General features: G+C 38.0%; 1 protein-coding gene across 5 annotated transcripts in view; it reads right to left on the bottom strand.

Moving 5' to 3' along the window:
- The window catches only part of LOC132238610 (lymphocyte antigen 75-like), a 129,496-nt gene that overhangs the window by 52,755 nt on the left and 56,292 nt on the right, over positions 1 to 20,449 (bottom strand). For all 5 annotated transcript variants that reach the window (XM_059704333.1, XM_059704329.1, XM_059704331.1 and 2 more), the window contains 9 exons: positions 19,833 to 19,972; positions 17,377 to 17,482; positions 16,990 to 17,150; positions 14,085 to 14,214; positions 12,891 to 13,117; positions 8,112 to 8,277; positions 6,276 to 6,443; positions 4,998 to 5,114; positions 1,394 to 1,588 (listed from right to left, as the gene is read on the bottom strand). In XM_059704333.1, the coding sequence (XP_059560316.1) occupies positions 1,394 to 1,588; positions 4,998 to 5,114; positions 6,276 to 6,443; positions 8,112 to 8,277; positions 12,891 to 13,117; positions 14,085 to 14,214; positions 16,990 to 17,150; positions 17,377 to 17,482; positions 19,833 to 19,972 (1,410 nt within the window). The remainder of the gene's footprint in view (positions 1 to 1,393; positions 1,589 to 4,997; positions 5,115 to 6,275; positions 6,444 to 8,111; positions 8,278 to 12,890; positions 13,118 to 14,084; positions 14,215 to 16,989; positions 17,151 to 17,376; positions 17,483 to 19,832; positions 19,973 to 20,449) is intronic.

Genomic DNA, 20,449 nt, shown 5'->3' with positions numbered 1-20,449 from the left:
AAAATATATTTAAAAAAAAGAAAAAAGAAAAAAAAAGAAAAAGGCATACACATTGTCTTTCATTGAAGGAGCCCACATATTACTTGTGGCCAGAAAACAACAATACCTACAATGAGGGCAAAACAAGTGCCCGCTAGAATGTGTGTAACTACTAGAGAAGGAGAGGGAGTCATGAAGCCTGCTGGAAAAATTAGGTCTCCAGATGTTAGGCTAGGTGAAATCAGGACTAAAAAGAAATGAGGTAACCAGAAAGTAAGCTGAAAACAAACAAATAATAACAATAGCACAACCACACTGATGAGGGTATTTCAAAGGGACACAGAAGCCAAGTGAAAGAACATCCAATGTCCAGAGCTGGCACAATCTGGTCAAAAGATTAAATAGTATAGTAAATTGGATTATATTCCCAGTATGACATATGTAACCATGAGCCAATACAGATATCAATAAATGACTGATTTTTTTCAATTACAGTTTACATTCAGTATTACTTTGTATTAGTTTCAGGTGTACCGCATAGTAATTAGACAATCATAAACTTTACAAAGTGCTCCCTCTGATATTTCCAGCATCCACTTGGTACCAAACAGTTATTAGAATATTATTGACTATATTCCCTACACTGTACTTTACATCCCCATGACTATTTTGTAACTACCAATCAGTAGTTCTCAATCCCTTCATCTTTTTCACTCAGTCCTCCACCTCCCTCCCCTCTGGCAACCATCAGTCTGTTCTCTGAGTCTATGGGTCTGTTTCTGTTTTCTTCGTTCATTTATATTGTTCTTTGGATTCCACACAGAAGTGAAATCATATAGTATCTTTCTTTCTTTGACTGACTTGTTAAATGACAATAAATTTTAAAATGTGGAAGAACGGAAAAAACCTCCTGTGTGGTCAAATTCCAAATAAAGTATGTAGATACCACCCCCTTCAGGAAGGTGGAGAGTAACTCTCCACTAAGTAAATGCGGACTGAGTACAGTGCCTTCCTAACAAAGAGGATGCTGTGGGAAGGGGGAAAAAGAGTAACTTTGCAGTGGAAAAAATCTGAAAACATTACCTAGAGCCAGGTGACCAAGATTAAAATCAGTAGTGATAATCATGTTGATAGCATGCCCCTCATCTGATATGAGAATGACACTACTTCTGTGGTTTTCCCCTAAACTCCAAAACCATAACCCCAGTTTAATCTTGAGAAAAGAATGAGGGACACTGTACAAAACATATGACCAGTGCTCCGCAAAACTGTCGCGGTCACCTCTGTAGCACCTCTCGTAGCCCGGAATCCAGAGGAAGCACTCAGAAAATACAATGACAAGGTGCCCACCAGGGGAGCTAATGGCTTTATGTTCTCTTTCCCTGGAGTGGAAACTCTGCACTAGCATACTCACCCATTTCAATTTTGCAAGCAAGAATGCTGTGCTGATGAAAGTAATGTATTTCTTCAATAGCATCAAAGGTATGAATATCCCAGAAGCCATCAGTACTCAAGCCAACAAAAAGCCGGCTGTTCTTTATAGTTGGTCTTCTCCCTCTCCAGTGCGTATAGGACAGCATGGTCTTATCAGACCACATAAGAGAATTATCTAGAGAAGAAACATTTTTTTCTATGCTTAGAGATGAAATCAATACTTGAATTACAATTATGAGGTTAATATTTCAATCTTAACTTTTCTTTCTTCGTTCTCTACTTCCTAAAAGGTTATATGACTATGCGCATCCCTCTAATAATTATAACAGTGAATCATACTTATTTGCAATGTTGGAAGTACAAGTTATAAACATGAAAATAAAAATTTACTGATAATTCTACCATCCTGCAATAACTTTACATGCTATCTTTCATCAAATATTCATGTCTCTTACATGTATGTTTGACTGCAATGAAAATGAATGTAACTATTTTATAAAAAATAATTTATTATAAGACTAGTGACAAATCTCTTATCTGGACCGAAATCATACACAATTGTGCACAATTATGTCAACTGATTTTTGACAAGAGTGCCAAGACAACTCAATGGTGAAAGAATAGTTCCTGGGAGAACAGGATATTTATGTACCAAAATAAAAAATGAGGTCGGACCTTTTCCTTTCACCATATACAAAATTAACTCAAAATAGATCACAGATCTAAGAGCCAAAAACTATAAAACTCTTAGAAGAAAACATAGGAGAACATCTTCATGACCCTGGGGCAGGCAAAGCCCTCTTAGATATGCACAAGTGATAAAAGAAAAATATACATAAATTGGACTTAGTTAGAATTAAAAGTTTTGTGCTACAAATTATACTATCAAGAAAGTGATGGAAGAAAATACTTGCAAGTCATTTATTTGACAAGGGACGTCTATCCAGAATATAGGAAGAATGCTTAGAACTCAACACTAAAAAGGACAAATAACATAACAAATGGGCAAAGGGTCTGAATAGAGATTTTTCCAAGGATGACGTACAAATTGCCAATGAATACATGGAACAATGCTGAATAGCTTCAATCATCAGATAAATAAAATTAAACCTCAATGATAAATCACTCAGACCCACTTGGATGGCTATAATAAAAAAGACAACAAACAAACAATCCCCCCCCCGCCCCCCACAAGTGTTGGCGTAGATATGGGAGAAATTGGAACCCTTGATGGAAAATGGTATAGCTGCTTTGGAAAATAGTCTGTCAGTTCTTCAAAGGATTAAAGAAATCCAACAATTCCAGACCAAGTATATATCCAAGAGAAATGAAAACATACATCCATATAAAAACTTGTATATGAATGTTTATGGCAGCATTATTCACCATAACCAAAAAGGTGAAAACAACTTAAATGTCCATGATAAACAGATGAATAAAATGTGGTATATCCATACGATGGAATATTATTCAGCCATAAAAGGCATAATATGTGATACATGCTACAGTGCTACATACATAAACCTTAAAACCATTATGCTAAGTAGAACAGTCACAAAAAATCACATATTGTATGATCTGATTTATCTAGAATGTCTAGAGTAGGCAATCTGTAGTGACAGAAAATAGATCAGTGGTTGCTAAGGATTGGGAGAGGGGATAGAGAATGAGGAGGAACTACTAATGGGTATGGTGTTTCTTGTTAGGTTAGTGATAATTGCGGAGCTCTCTGATTATACATAAAGCCATTAAATTATATACCTTAAATGGCTAAATCATATGGATGTGACTATATCTCAATAAAGTTTTTGGAAAAACAAACTTCTAGGTCTATTGAAATTATGAATTGGTATGAGGAGTGATGTCATTACTACCTACACATAATCCTGGTTGTCTGTACCTTTCAGATCTCCCCATCTCCCAAGGCATTATCCTAAACACCTGCCTGCAGCAATGTAACACTAGCAGCACTGTACATATGATTTTGTTCTTTATTGCTGCTTTGTAACACCTCATGTATCCTAGTCTTTCTTTCCCTCTCCCCAAATGTTAAAGTTATAATTTTCTGACTAACACAATGGGCAAAGGTGTATTTCTGAAGTTGCTATACAAAACCATTTTCATTTGAAATACCTTTCAGTTGACATGTGGCTTCTCTTAGTAATGTCTATTCATGGCCTTAACTTTAAAAAGTTCAGAATTTTAAAAAACAAAATCCTTTGTATGGGTGGTATACAGTTAAATATTATTTAAGTATATCAAGGTGGTAAAAAATCCATGGGTATAAATTAAGCCAGTAAGAATTAGATTTAAACCAAATTTGCTTGAAACATCTCTCTACATGTTGCTCATATGGCTACATATTTTAATAGAAATTTTGTTACTCAGACATTTTATTAAAAATTTTAGGATGATTAAAAGAAAGTCTAGTGATCTGAAAACGCTTTTCAGAATATAGAATACATATTCAGTTGTTTGTGATCATACAATTAACAAAATACATCAGAGGGTGCAATTGAAATCTCTAACTATATCCTGGGTGTGGTCTCCGCTGCTCCATAAGTTCACTATTTCCTCAGTCACTTTCAGATAAAGCCTGAGAACTTTCCATCTAGTTTCCTCTGCCCCCCCCCCCCCCCGCTCCCCCCATCCTCCGCCATTTCTAAATTTAAAGGTATTCAAGTGTCATTGGAAAAAAGACTTGGGCAACTATGTCCTATTATGATAAACTCATCTTCAACTGGCAACCCAAATCTTACCAATTGCTTGATAGCTTAATTTTCGTTAACTAATTTGCAAGTCATAAAGATTTAAGAAATGCCTTTGCAATTCTAAGAAAGACAAGTTAGATAGCAAAGAGAAGGCTATTTTTAAATGGTCAGACTTGAGTAATTTAGTTTATTTTCCTACCCCACCTCTATCATTGTCCTGTGCTTCTTATTATGGCCTGTTTTTGAATAAATGCATACTTTTTAATGCTTTATGCCCACAGAGTGATTTTCTTTTTTCTAATTCCAAAACTTTTATGATTTTCAGGACATCTCTAGTTGAGTATCTTTCTAAATTGATCTTAATGACCCTATTATTAGAATCTGTGCTTTACCAAATTTTATAGTGATTAACTTGGATTTGTGGTATTTAGACCCAATGTCAAATATTCTATCCCATTGTCAAACTATGTACCTGATTTTCCTAATGTATACCCCAAGCCAATGCTATAAAACCACAACATTAGTAGAAGTGTAATTCTGTTCTCACTCATCCCATATGCATAGTACAGACACAAAGTAAGTACTGGAGATGCAGTTGGGAATGTGATCATTTTTAGTCTGGAACTGCTAGGAGGGAGAGTAGAGAAAGACTTATTTTTCACCATTTAACTCTCCGCTTGGTGGTAAAGACATTTTAATAGCAGAGAGGAGACATAAAAAATGTTTCATATTCATATGTTACGCTTAGTGCATTAATGATAATTTTGTATATTAATACACATATACTTTGAAGGACTATTCTTTTATAGCTTGATAAGCAAGTAGTTTATAAAAAGTATAAATATAGAGAAAATCAGCAGATTTACAACTTACTTTCGTAAATTATACCTAACATGACCCATGACGCCATATAATTAAAGTGCAGAAGTTGCTCAAGAACAAAGTTATTCTCTTTTTCATCTCGAATACTCAGAATATGCGATTTTGGATCTGTTAAATAGAAAAATAGTCAATAATTTAAACAATAATTTATCTAGAATACTTTATTTGATTTAGGAAATGTTATTTCCCAGTTTAATATACCCCTAACTTAAACAATAGCAGAAAATAAGAAAGACATGTCAATCAAAACTGTCTCGTTGTACTAAAATGAATAGGTAAAGAAACTTTAAAACATTTTGATGATCAATAAGGTCTTATGGACTAGTGACAATCTAGTAGAGGAGTATTTAAAACTAATTCACGTCACCTTTCCCCATTTAAAGCTTATTTTGAGTTGTACAATTCCACCTGTATTTGTGCTGGATACCTTGTCAAATACTATAATAAATAAAACCTCTTGGATGGGTTCTAAGACAGAGCTTCCTTTGTCTTAGCGATCACTCTTACATTAGGGTTAAAAAAAGTTTTTATTTCCCATAGTGTGTTCCTCAGGGAATTAATAGGAGTTCCTCAGAAAGGAGCTACATGGATGAAAACTTTGCAAACACTGGTTAAACAAGTCAACTAGTTCATTTGTGCCAGTATTTCTTACAATATATGCAAATGCACATTTGATCATCTGTAACAGGAAGCGATGGTGTTTCTTAACCTTGTTCTTTTTCTAAGGATCCTCTTGTGTAGAACACTTCTCAAGAAAAGGGTTCAACATAGCAGTCTTTGGGGGTGTGGGGAGGGTAATGGCTTGGTATTTCCCATAGACACTTTCTGCAAAATTCATAGGTCCACTGTTGAGAAGTTCCAAATCCCCAGTGGATGGCATAGGAAAGATCTGAAACGTCTTCAAAGTGTGAAGTATGTATTTTTTTTCAAGCAGAGCTGCTTCTTTGTGGCTTATCTAAGCTTCTGACCACTCAAATGCACTTTTCATTTTGCCCACAGTCCCCTCTATATAGTGATATTTCTTTCCCTTGTGAAGTAGAACCCATTTTGTTTACACCTGTAAAGCCAGACTAGTTCTCTGATGAATGAATGAAGAAAGAGGTAACTGCTATACCTTCCACTTTAATTAAAAACAAATTAATGTAGAAATTAGAAGATGAATACTTTTGAGATCTTGTTACTAGTGCTAATTAGAAATATTTATAACACAGGCAAGATTTTAAAAAAATGAGCATAATGCAATATATAATGGCCATATAATATACTTACTCAGTTGTTGGCATCTAGAATGAATATCATCTTTTGTTACTGCTGTGTATCTGTTCTTTGCTATCATGAAATTGTAGCAATAGTTCTGATATGGTATCCATGGAGTATTTAAAACAGGAGATGGACAACGAACACTGTTAATTGGCTTGACCTCTTTCTCAGTCTCATCTAGAAAGAAAAAATGAATGGTCTGAATATTAATTTCAGATATAAATGCTAAATCCTATGTATAGTAATTGGACTTGATTAGTAGGAAATATTCAGGAAGCCAAGAAATACTAGCCTGGTGATGCTTGTTCTGTTTACATTCAATATCATGTGACCTTCTAACGAGCTTTCTTTAGGAAAGAAATTATTTAACGCAGTCATTTCCTTTCCCCTGCTGAGGCGTGAGGGGAAGAATGTAAAAAACGAGGTGCTAGTGGGTTAACTAGTTTCTGTCTTCCTCCATCTCCAAACTTCAACTACAAAAGGCCGCCTCATAGAAACTATACAAACATAATAAAAGGCACTTAACTATAACTTTGAGGGTTCATCTGCAAGTGTCTGGTTACTGATATCTTTTCTAATTTTAAAGGAACATTTAATGAAATACGTGATGTACTAAGTAAGTCATTGCTTTAACAAAAGCAAACAAATAGTTTAAAACCTGACATCTAGAAAACCTAATTACGGCTTTCCCCCCCCATTCTGTGAAAAGGCCATACATTCAAGAAGATGCAAGTATAGACATGCTCTACTCAAAGCCCATAGAACTGCTTAGGTGTGCAGTAGAGAGACCTGCCAGTCTCTCCCAGCTTATAACCAGTCCCTCCGTCTGAGAAGGAGTGTCTTTTTCGTACCCCAAGCCCACACATGGGGACCCCTGGCCGTTGCAAGACCACTTTCCTCTGAGTGAGCTAGAGATTGCATACCTGACTCAGCCAAGTCCTTCAGATTCCCTCTAAGGAAATGAAAAGTGGTATTCAGGGACAGTCACCTCCAGTGATGGGGACAGGTGAGAGCTGCAGAGCCGCCACGGGTCAACATGTGCACAGAGAAGCAGAAAGCAGGTAAAGAGAGGAGTGCAGGTTCACAGAGAGAAGCAGAAAGGATAGGTAGAGGATGGCATCTGTTTCTGATTTCCATTCCTCACAAGGCTTAGCACTATCCCCATTTTTAAGGATCTAAAATTCTTTTTGTTGGTTTAAAACTAGCTTGAGCTCATTGCTGTTACTTACAACCAAATGAATCTTAACAGTGAGTTATAGAAGAAATTGTAGCTGATGATATGAATTGTAAAAGGATTACTACAAATATACAATTTTCTGTAAGACTATAAACAGCAAATATATGCAAATGAGGCCAATGGGGATTTAAAATTAAAAGGACAATTACCATTGTCAGCTGATAAAGATAAAACATGTCTAAAAATAAAAAAAAATATTAATGACGGAATATTTAATATATCGTAATTTTTGAATACATTATTTTCACAACAAATTTTGTTGTTAAAAGAACATGATTGTGCCCAGTCAGCGTGGCTAAGTGGTTGAGCATCGACCTATGAACCAGGAGGTCACGGTTCAATTCCCGGTCAGGGCACATGCCTGAGGTTGTGGGCTCCATCCCCAGTGTGGGGCATGCAGGAGACAGCCAATCAATGATTCTCTCTTATCATTGATGTTTCTGTCTCTCTCTCCCTCTCCCTTCCTCTCTGAAGTCAATAAAAATATATTTAAAAAAACAAGAACATGATTGTAATTTTCTTACAATTTCAAAACCAGATTTTACAAAACCACACCCGTCATGAGACTAATCATAATTTGAGAAATGAAATATTTGAATTTAGCATACTTCCTGGATAGTAGCAAATAGCACCCGGCTTGTGGTCATCGCATTCGGCTGTTTTCCAGAATCCGTCAGTATCTAAAAACACACAGTCCTCCAGCTGCTCATTGTTTTCAGCCCAGCGACTAAACTGAAGATGTTTCCCATCTGACCAAATGTAGTTGAGTTCATCCTGCAAAGAACGAAAACACATTTCAAGTGACAACTTCATGTAATCCCTTTTGTATTGCTTTGGCCCTCATGGTCCATCTAATGACTTTTAATTTTATCTTGTATTTAACACACACTCACATAGCACTTACTATGTGTCCAGGACTGGTTTAAGTGCTTTGCAAATGTTAACTTATTTAATCCTCATAGCCATAGGAGATAGGTACTATTATACCTATTTTACAGATGAGGACACTGAAGGCATGTAGAGTGCACAAAGTCACGTAGAACATAAACTGCAGTGCTGCTATTCTAATCCAGGTCGGCAGGTCCTGGCGTCCATGGTCTGAATTATTACACTATGCTGCCTCACACATCATTGGCATTGTTGGTTGTTGGAAATCAGAAAAGTTAGAGACAACGTGTAGTCGTGGAGAGAGCATGGGCTTCAGAGCTAAGCACACCTGGTTTTGAATTCTGGTTTGGTCACTTATTAGTTCTTGATTGTGAGTTTACCTCGCCAAGTTTTCATCCCCTCAGCTATTAAATGGATGTGACACTGAACCTCCTGGATGGAATTAATGGCAAAACACATGTAAAAAACTTACCTCAGTGGCTAGCTGGGACACACAGAAAGCGACATACATGTTAGCTCCCTCCCTCCTAACCCCTCAGACCATGTGGATGTCATGCCAGTGTTTCCACACTTGTCTTTGGAGACACACTTCCTTATCACTATAGTCTACTGTGCACTTTAAGTCTGTGAACACCTGTCATTACATCCTGACCAGGGCCTGGCCACTCAGCTATCTCGAGGAAGGCTTTACAGAGTAGGCACAGAAGTCTAGGAGATGGATTGTGGGGTAGAGTTCTGTCTGAGCTTCCCCATGGTGCTGCCAGAGCCAAGGCCTCACATAGGGACTCATGGAGCGAAGCTTTCCCGAGGCCCAAGGTGAATTTTGTATCACTGGCTTATTTGGAATACTGGGCAAAGGCCACACACAGTCTCCTTAGTGAACCCAAAATAGCAAACATGGTTAAGCCTCAATACCCCCAATGTTTCATTCTGAGCTGTTCTCCACCAGAGTTCTAGTTGTCACTTGTGCTAAGTTAACCCCCAGGCCACGTGGCTTCAGAGGTAGCCCTCTGGCCATGTGACTGTAGTTGTATGACCCTGGATTCCACCCCCTTGCTGCACTCCCAATTAACCCAGGTCCTGGGCCTCTGAAACTTGTAATCCTCATAGGTTAATCATCTCACACACTCCATCTCTTTAATGAATACTAAATCTCTTTACTAAGACTATACATAGCTGTTACTAAATTCTTTTTTAAAAAATATATTTTTATTATTGATTTTAGAGAGGAAGGGGAAGGGAGAGAGAGGTAGAAACATCAATGATGAGAGAGAATCACTCTTTGGCTGCCTCCTGCATTTAGGTGCCCTGACTGGGAACTGTGACCTTCTGGTTCATAGGTCGATGCCCAACCATTGAGCCATGTCAGCCGGGCTCTGTTTACTAAATTCTTGACCTGTTTTTTAAAAGAGAATAATTTCCTTCCAGCAATCACAAGGGAATGCTGTTTGTTTTTCCATTTTCAAACCCTAGAGGGCTATGAGAATGGGGTAGTATTTTTATCTCTTTCAGCCCTTTCCTTTGAGGTTTATGCCTCTCTTACCACTGCCAACTCCCAGATTCCTTGTCTCTGTCTGACATTCACTATGGATCCCGCCCATCTGCTCCTTGCTGACATTCACTAAGGAGGTGCCCCAGGCCTTGCTCCAACCCCTGGCCCTCCCACTGACTTAGGGAAATCTATGTTCACGTGGGTGATTCTCCCAGTTCCCAAGTTTCCTTGACACTCTCTACTTGTATGTACTTTTACTGCCACATACTCGAGTGACCTACTGCCACAGTCACACTCTGGACTTTACATTTCCCAGAAATGCTGCACTGCAGATGCTGCAAACATGCCTTAGTTCAGGCCAATAGCATTTTCTGCATGAATTTCTACAAGAAACTCTAATCTCTTATGTCTAGACTACTCACTTCCGCCCCCACCTTCTCCCAGAATAATTTTTCTTAATTAAAAATCTGATATTGTTGTTCCCACATTTAAAATACTTCAATACCTTCACATTGCTCTCAATGTAAAGTTTTATTTATTTATGCCCTCCCCTGTCCCAAAGATTTAAGGAGGCTTATGAAGATACATACTAAACAGCTACATAGAATTAGTTAAAAAAACAAAAAACAAAACAGTAACAGGGACACAGAGAAATATAGGTAAAGATTGAAAAATAATATAAGAAACAAGACCCAAATCATTACGTGGGGGAAAAAGCTACAAAACAATATGATCGAAATTATCTTAAAAATAAATACATGTACATATAAAAATAACTTGAAGGATATATACCCAATGATTAAACCATATTTATCACTAGGCACTGGGATTACAGTTGAGTTAAATATTTTCTTTTACTTTACTAGAACTTAATAAATTTTCCATAGTGATAATATTGCTTTTGTTTCAGAAGTTCAAGGTGATTGAAACCAGAAAATATAGTAACTTATTACCAGCCTCACAAGAGACACAGGGATGGGTTTCATATGGTAACAAACACCAAAGAGAAAGTAAAGCAATGTTATGAAGAAAATGATGCTGTGAGGTCTGGGAAAGCAGTTCAAGCTGATGATCTGGCTTGACTAGGGGGTACATTTTAAAATATCCCTCCCAGCAGGTATGGCTCAGTGAATTGAGTGTCATCCCATGCACCAAGAGGTCACCGGTTCAATTCCCAATCAGGGCACATGCCTGGTTTTCGGGCTCAATAACCAGTAGGGGGCTTGCAGGAAAGCAGCCGATCAATGTTTCTCATCAATGTTTCTCTCTCTCTCTCTCCCTCCTCCTTCCTCTCTCTCTAAAATCAATAAAAACATATTTTTTAAAAAAATATAAAATATCCAGTCTTGCCCTGGTCGGTGTAGCTCAGTGGTTAGAATGTCGGCCTGCACACCAAAGGATCACAGGTACATGGTCAAGGGCATGTACCTGGGTTGCAGGTTCGACCCTGGCCCTGGTCAGGACATGTGTGGGAGGCAACCAGACACATAGATGTCTGTCTGTCTGTCTGTCTGTCTGTCTGTCTGTCTCTCTCCCTTCCATTCTCTCTAAAGATCAGTAGGAAAAATATCCTCAGGTGAGGACTAATAAAATAAAATATCCAGAGTCTTAGAGAAACTCTTCTTCAAGCAATTTCTAAATACTGCTTCTTTTCAATGAGTGTCTGGTAACTGCTGGTGATAATGAATCCAAAGTTTGTCAAAGATAATGGTTACTTCTGAGTCTATTCTCCAGTTCAGCTCTGGGTTTGTGCTAGGACTGAATTGTCTTCGATCACATTATCTCCAGGCAGCCTAAAACCATCTTGATATACTGAGGGTCATCCTTAGGTGTACATAACTTACGTTTGCTTCATAAGGCAATGGACTCACTTGCTCTCCTACTCTGCCCATTACCCTCACTCTGAGAGTAGTTTAGGAATACCGGTCTAGGTGACTTTTATCTAACTAGGGCTTCACCAGTCATGCACTATGCAGATGCAGGGGGCAAAGTTCACATCACAATCTTTGTAAATGGCACCTCCTATGCACTGCATAACGTATGCAGCCTTATACTCCAGCCCTATATCTTACCCTTACAATACATCTCAGTGGGCAGAGTATCAAAGAATTGCACAGTAGGCCAAGAAAAGGAACAAAATGGCCTATAATGCTGAGAGGAATACTACAGCTTAAAAAAAAAACTCTATTAATTACAACCCAAAGCTTCAGTAGCATAATTACTCCCATTTGTATGCAGTTTACTGTTGGGAATGGATAGGAGACTAGCATTCCTTGCTGGGCTATGAAATGAATGAGAACTACCCAAGACATCAACCTGGAATCATGGCTTAAGATGTGGCAAAACACTATCCCTTCTTAGAGTGTCTTCATTTCATTCTGCTGATTCCAAAAGGGATAGGAAGGACTGGTCAGTGCCATCCGTAGGGCTTCTGTACACCCAGCCCCATCCGGTTTTGTAATCCTATCCCTCCTCTCTTCTCTTTGCTGGCTGAGGAGAAATGGCAGCTCCTGATTCCAGTTCAGTTGTTCGTTGGAATAAGTTAAAGAAATGATCAGCTACATAGGCCCGCTAGAACTTTTTCTTAATCTGAACAATACATGTAGCTAAGGAAAGTACTCACATGCCATAGGCCAGGATTTTATTTCCCTGAACCTTCTGCAAGTCAAGACTGCACCTTACTGACAAAATACGGTATGTCCCATTAACATCCATGTAACTTTTTTTTACTTTGGAATTGAAATTTTTGAAGATATCCCATAGCTACTGCAAATAAATTCAATGCATTTCAAAAAAACAAACAAACAAAAAACAATAAAGCACCAGGTCTTCCAACAGTGGAAAGACGACTGCCACTAAAAACTATATACTTCATGAAATTCACCGCAGTAAGGTTTTATGATCTCTGGGTGTTTTGCGTGTTTTTGTTTGTCTGATGAGAGACAGTGCATAATAAAAAATGCTGCAGCCCATCACCCGATCCTGACAGTGGGGACTGAAAACTTACGTCTTCGCTGGAGAGTCCGATCCACAAGGAGGCGTTATGCTGGACGGCCTGCACGGTTAGGAACGCCTGCTGGTACGGGTCTGAGATGCTCACCAGGCGCATGCCGTGTTTCTGGCATTCCCACAGAGCCTCGGGCCACGTCAGCGTCTTCAGGATTATTTTGTACAGATTATTTAGGTACTTTACAGTCTCTGAAGTATTCTGCAAGGTCTGACTGCCTTCAACGTCTGTGTGTAAAAGAAAAAAGACACAATAACTACCCACTCTGTGAGTCATAGGACATTAAATTTTTCCCCCCCCATAATAATGTACTTTAGATATTACTTATCTATCAGTTTATGTTATATTTTGGGTGGGAGAGCTAGGTATGTCTTCCTGTATACCTTAGGTAAAATGTATGAGCTCCAACCTTTGTTTTCTAAAATCAAAAGAAAATTCTGTTTTAGCTGACCCGATTTAGGAAGCAGAAAAGCTATAAGCAAAAGTAGCCTGTGAAAAGATTTCCACTTAGGTTCGTGTCAGCTACTTGCTTTGTTTGAAATGCTTCAACAAGAGGGATTCATTTAGCAAACAGTTCTTCAGAAGATTACCTACTTGAGAGTATCACTACATAACAAAGTTAAAAAAAATCATCTGTTAAAAACTTATTGTGATTAATGAAAAATTTAATATCTCTTAAAATATTTTTTTGAAAATATGGACAATTCCTATTTTTAAATATATAGTTTAGTTTTATTTGGGTTATAGGAAGTGATAGTGATCCATTTATAAATGCTTCACATCCTTTTTTAGTACTAAATTTATCTGTGAATGTTTATACTGAACTAAATTTAAAACATTAAGTTTTTTCTCCCCCTTTTCCCATGATAGAAAGTAAAATCTAAAAAATGCCAGCGTAGAAAGGAGAATAAAATTCAACCATAACTTATCATTAGACAATTCCTAATAACAAATCCCACCTGATAGTTAATCTTGATATTTAATTAAGTATGATGATAATACTTGAAAAAAAAATCACATTCCATTTGAGATGCCCTGACTCACTGAACCAATATGAATTTAGTCATGTTGACATTTTAAGAAAGCTATGTGATTACAAATTAATTTTAATTCATTTATCAGATTTTTGTTAAAAAAAAGACTGTACATAGCTAACATCATAAAGTCCCACAGTTACGAGATAATAACCCATACCTGAGTATTTCTGACAGAGAGACAGAGTGTGGTGTTCACTGCAGGATGTGAAGTTCCACGTTCCAGTTAAAGGTGACTTTCGGTGGTTGAGCATCAGGGCGCAGTGGTAGCGGGACTCTTCATCAAAAACCTAAACAAAAAGGCAAACAGAAACAAGCAGTCTTGAAACCAACAGTCTGAAGACCCCAGCAAGAATGATCCCTGAGAAGGGTTCTAACATCATGTGGCTTTGTGAGTAGTTTCTTTAAACTTTCAGGGAAAGATAGTGCCTCAAACTGAGTCCTAATTCAAAATACAAAGGCAGAAAGCTACGGAGTTCATCTTAGGAAGCTCACATGATCAGAAAAAAATATCTGACAATATGGCATAAAAAAACGCTATGGAAAAAAAACACAAAAAACTCTATGAACAGAGATGAAAACATTCCCAGATAAAACCCTAACAAATCTAACTTGTTAGAATAGTAAAATAATAATCCACTTTGAGCAACTAGATTTTTATGAGAAGATAATGATGGTTTAATATAACATCTATTAATTTATTATACCAACTGCCAATAGGCTAAATGGGAAAAACTATATGACAATTTCAATAGGTGCTGGAAACAAGTTTTAAAAAACTTAGTACTTATTTCTGAATAAAAATTCAAAATAAGCTAGTTATACAATAATATATCTTAAACAAAGAGACAACATCATATACATAATATAACAGTGAAAGACTGCAGATAGGCCCATGAAAATTTAGATTAAGTCTAGGAAGGTGTTTATTACCCCTGGTATTTACCATGGTTCTAGTACAGGGGTGGGCAAACTTTTTGACTCGAGGGCCACAATGGGTTCTTAAACTGAACCGGAGGGCCAGAACAAAAGCATGGATGGAGTGTTTGTTTGAACTAATATAAATTCAAAGTAAACATCATTACATAAAAGAGTACGGTCTTTTTTTTTTTTTTTTTAGTTTTATTCATTTCAAACGGGCCGGATCCGGCCCTCGGGCCGTAGTTTGCCCACGGCTGTTCTAGTAGTTACACAATATGTAGTAAAGCATGAACTGTTATTTGAAAATTATGATTGTCTCATTAGGAAACATAAGGAAACCTAGTGAATATCTCTGAGAAGTAATAAGGGCTTTTAGTAAGATTGATGCCTATGAAAACTATATATATAAAAGCCTAAGTGACTGTTATGCCTGGTTGACCAAACGACCGGTCACTATGACGTGCACTGACCACCTGGGGGCAGATGCTCAAAGCAGGAGCTGCCCCCTGGTGGTCAGTGTGCTCCCACAGCCAAACTCCCGCAGCCAGCCAACCTCCCGCAGTCCCTCCCCCTGATTGCCCCGATTGCCAGCCAGGCCAAGGAATCCCACCCATTTGTGCACCGGGCCTCTAGTAAATACATAAAAATTCCAAACAATAGCTTTCCTACATATCAGTAAGAAAATCAAGAAAAAATTGCCATATCAATAGCAATAAGAAAGACAACTGTTATAAAAACTTCCTTGAGAGATATAAAGGAAGACTTGAATAGAGAGATATTATACTATATTCTTGAATTAGAAGAGTAATAAAAATATGTGAATTATCCCTCAAATATTGTCAGATTGTCCTCAGAATTTTTTATTTAATTGTTTTGATTGGAAATTGACTAAACCTAGTTTGTCTGGAAGAATGGACAAGAATAGCTAAAAATATCTTAAAGGTAAATAATTAAAGATATCCAGTCCTATGAAATATTTTTAAATATGGCAAAATTAGAGTATTTAGATCTGTGAGATTGCTATATAAGAGTCTATCTCATATGCACATACACTTCATATATAACAAAGAAGGCATCCTATATCTCCTTTTAAAAAAATGTTTTTATTGATTTTTCAGAGAGAGGAAGGGAGAGGGAAAGAGAGATAGAAATATCAATAATGAGAATCATCGATCGGCTGCCTCCTGCACGGTCCCTACTGGGGACTGAGTCCGCAACCTGGGCATGTGTCCTGACCAGAAATCAAACCATGATCTCCTGGCTCATGGGTCGATGCTCAACCACTGAGCCACTCTGGCTGGGCCTATGTTGCTTTTAACAAATGGAAATAAATGCAATAAATAATGCTAGATAATTAGCTAGGACTAGGGAAAATGATTACATAGTCATTGTCTAGGATGTATTTCTGGAATTCAGTTTTAAAGTTCATTTCTTAATCTTTGCTCTTTGTGCAAAAGGTGGTTTGTATCCAGCAAATAGGGAGGACAGAAGCTATGGGCAGTGATCTCATGATATAGGCAACTATTGTTAATATAATGCCTAATCTCCTTTTCGAGCTTCTTTACATTTAACTCTTAGGGGAAAAATGATCACTAATCACCAATTTTGTACTTTTTACCTCAGGAGACTGGTGTTGACAGTTTGAAATCCCAAAATATTAAGTAAAGCATTTATAATTGCTTCTGTTTGCAACTCACTACTTGACAGTTTTACATTATTGTGACATAAGGGCTGTGGATCTGGTGCTATTGTGAAAAATGAGGGCATACACATGAAGGCTAGAGACGCTACTGTTGTTATTGTTCTTCTTCTTGTGACAGTCTTATTGAGATACAATTGACAGACAATATAATTCACCCACTGAAAGCATGAGTCCCATAGGTTTTAGTATATTCACCGAGTTGTACAACCATTACCCTCCAATCAATTTCAGAACATTTCACCTCCCTCAAAAGAAACCCCGTACCTTTTCACCATCACCCTCAATCCTTCTAGCCTCTATAGGCTCTGGCAACCACTAATCTACTTTATGGGCATTTCATATAAATGAACTCATATAACAGGCCCTTGTTCTTAATCCAATAATTTATGGAAGGCTCAAGATTTCATAGAGCCACATAGATTACTGATTCCAAAAAACTTACATTTGTTGGTATTGCTAGCCTCCGACCCACCAAGAATGGGTGAAAGTTGCTGTATGTCAGCTCTCTGTTATCTATCCATTTAGTTATTCTTTCAGAGGCTGTCCAGCGCAAACCAATCCACAGAGCATCTTCCATATCCGGAAGCAACGATGTAATAAAATCTGTCAGAAAGAGATTTTTTTTTAAAAGCATTTGACTTATTCAAAATAAAGATATACTAAAAATGTCAATGATTACCTCCTGCTTATCTATCATGATAGTCTTTTACCCACTCTCTACAAAAATAGCTTAATAAGATTTAAAAACTATATTGATTCCCTTCAGCCTCCCAAAACTAACTTTGCCCCCAGATCAGAATAAAATATGTTTACAAAGCAATTCTGCTACCTTGTTCTCTTTGGTTCAACACTGTAGGAAGGGTGCCTCCGTAGGTGTGACAAGTATTGCTTGCTTCAGAAAACGTGAGAGACTTGGGTTGAAGCTTTAGAAAACACTGCAAACAAAGAACATATATGAAGCATACGATTTCAGACATGGGAAAGCTCACATAGGAAATAAATGTCTCATCTTTTATTTTATTATTATTATTATTAATAGTTTATTGATTTATTACAGAGAGGAAGGGAGAGGGGTAGAGAGCTAGAAACATCGATGAGAGAGAAACATCAATCAGCCGCCTTCTGCACACCCCCAACTAGGGATGTGCCCGCAACCAAGGTACATGCCCTCGACCGGAATCGAACCTGGGACCTTTCAGATCGCAGGCCGACGCTCTATCCACTGAGCCAAACCGGCTAGGGCTGTCTCATCTTTTAGAGGGTTGCTAATTTTTGGTCTGTATGTCACAGATATGGAAATTTATAAAGTAGTACTATAACAATGCAGATCTATACTCTCTATATAAACAACTGAAGAGTGGTCTTTGAATGACTTTTTATATCTCCCATTTATTGAGTGCTTCCTCTGTGCTAAACAATTTGCATAGTATTAGCTCATTTAATTCTCACAACTGGGGAAACTGAGGCACAGGTACAGTAAGTAACTTTACCCATAAGTAAAAAAGCCATAAAATGGTATGGTCAGCATTTAGACTCCATTACATCTGATTTCAAAGTCTGTATTCTTAATTATCACCTTGTTATATATAAAAAGAAATCATTTAAAAAAATTATTTCCCTGTCCTTTGGCAGAATATTTTAATTCAACTTACATTGACTGTGTAAATTTAGTACCAGTACTTTGGGGGGAAAAGACTGTCCTAATTTTAAAAAATCAAAATATACCCCTAATATTTCAGCTTTACTACAGATGTTTTTAGCTGTTAGGCACATCTCCTTTTTCTTTTTGATGTTATAATCATACTAGAGGACCGGTGCATGAAATTCATGCACGCGGGGGTTGGGGGTGTGGTCCCTCAGCCCGGCCTGCACCCTCTCCAATCTGGGACACCCCCCTCGCAATCCGGGACTGCTGGCTCCTAACCACTCACCTGCCTGCCTACCTGATCGCCCCTAACCCCTCTGCCTGCCTGCCTGATCCCCTTAACTGCCTCTGCCTGCCTGCCAGCCTGATTGCCCCTAACTGCCCCCCTGCTGGCCTGATTGTCCCTACCTTGCCCCCCTGCCGGCCTGATCATCCCTAACTGCCTCAGCCCCCAGCCTAAGCCGAAGTCTTGCCTCCCTCTGCTGGAGGCAACCTGGCAGATCAGGGGAAGGTGCCACCCCCATCACCCCGCTGCTGCTGCCACTGGTGGCCACCATGGCTGCCTGAGCCTCGGGCCTTGCAGCTGTGCTTGGCTGCCTGAGCCTCGAGCTGGCCCTGGGCAGCAGCAGCTGCTATTCACAGCTTGCCTGAGTCTTGGGCTGGCCCTGGGCAGCGGCAGCCACCATCCACACTTGCCTGAGCTTCAGGCAGCCACTGTGGCTTTGTCTGGAAGGACGTCTGGAAGACATCCACCTTAATTAGCATATTTCCCTTTTATTAGTATAGATTAGTGTGGAGTAGTATGTTCTAAATTGTGTTCCTTGAAACATTCAACAAAATGTTTTTATTTCATCTTCCATACAGAATGAAGTGGCCAAGGGCATACAAGTCATTGTGTGGCTTCTAGAAGACTCTAGAGCAAACACCCCGAGCTTGAGCTTGGAAGCCTCATGGCAGAGGAGAAAGACAAAAGGAACCTGCCTTTGAAGAATTCACAGAGTTTACATACCAACGCCAAGCTGCTTACCTTTTAACTTCTTTATGTAATAGAATACATGTTTTAACATACTGTACCTATCTCTCTTTTTAGCAATCAAATACATTCCCTAAGAGATACATATACCAATATGGATTATATATCTCAAAGGAACAAGTATAGAATGTAGCATTTCCCAAACCTATGTAAATCATAAACTCTACTTTAGAGGTAAAATCAATGATTAACATTTGGTTAGTATATGTGTAGTTCCCCAGAAAGTAGTTTGGGAAATGCTAGTCTAGTTTGATTAGTAGATGTTGGGTGGATGTTTTCCATAAGGGGGAAAATTTATCAGCCAGAAATTAAGTCAGTTTCCTATATGCCATAGAGACAGTCTTGACTTCAATGTATTGCTGGTACTCTCTGTTGACACTGGAACTTCAGCAATTTAAGTGTGAGTAATAACAGAATAGAAGCACACTATTTTGAAAAAGCTGTAGGCATGACTAACTTGAGAGTTAACTTGGTTTCTAAGGTGAGATATCGAAATATGCAGAGGCTGTTTTAGTGAAGTTATTTGATGGATTGCCATCCTGTCACAGGCCATGCAACCATCATGAAAGCAATCATCATTTGCACAATGTAGCAATTCTCTTTTTACCTTATTCAGAAAAGAAATCCATTTCCCAGAGCATTGTATTTTAGCTGCCGAATCTGGACTATATTTCTCCAATGAAGATACATTATATTTTTCACAGATGAAGGGCAACTTGGTATTACAGTCTGCTGGTTTATTTAAGTCTGAGAAATGAAAAGCAGGATTACTGTGGTCAGATTTTCCATCCAGTACACTTTAAAAACAATCCAGCCATAAAGAAAGTCTATTTAAATTAATTCCCAGATGGTTAAAATATAGTCTTTCTCTTCTCTAGCCATTTATGTCTTCTAGCACTATTCATATCAGTAGGTTATAGCATACCAATATTGCCTATAAAAATGTACCCGTATGGTGTAACCACCGCAGTTACCACAGTTGCCGATGGAGGGAAATAGAGTTGAAGGAGGCTAATGAAGGGGAAAGGGACCTAAACTATATTTTAGAACTGTTGCCTGTTCATCTTTGCAAAGTTGTCTACATGATTATTAGTTACAAAAGTGGTAAATTTACTTGTAAGTAATTACTTTAACATAAAGGAAGTAAAAATATTCACAGTGAAAAGTAACTTTACTTGCACCTGAAAATTGCGCTATTGTGATTAGCAATAAATCAGAAAAGAT

This window comes from Myotis daubentonii, chromosome 7 (assembly GCF_963259705.1).
Source record: "Myotis daubentonii chromosome 7, mMyoDau2.1, whole genome shotgun sequence".
Classification (NCBI taxonomy): domain Eukaryota; kingdom Metazoa; phylum Chordata; class Mammalia; order Chiroptera; family Vespertilionidae; genus Myotis; species Myotis daubentonii.
This window is presented reverse-complemented; position numbering and strand designations above follow the sequence as displayed.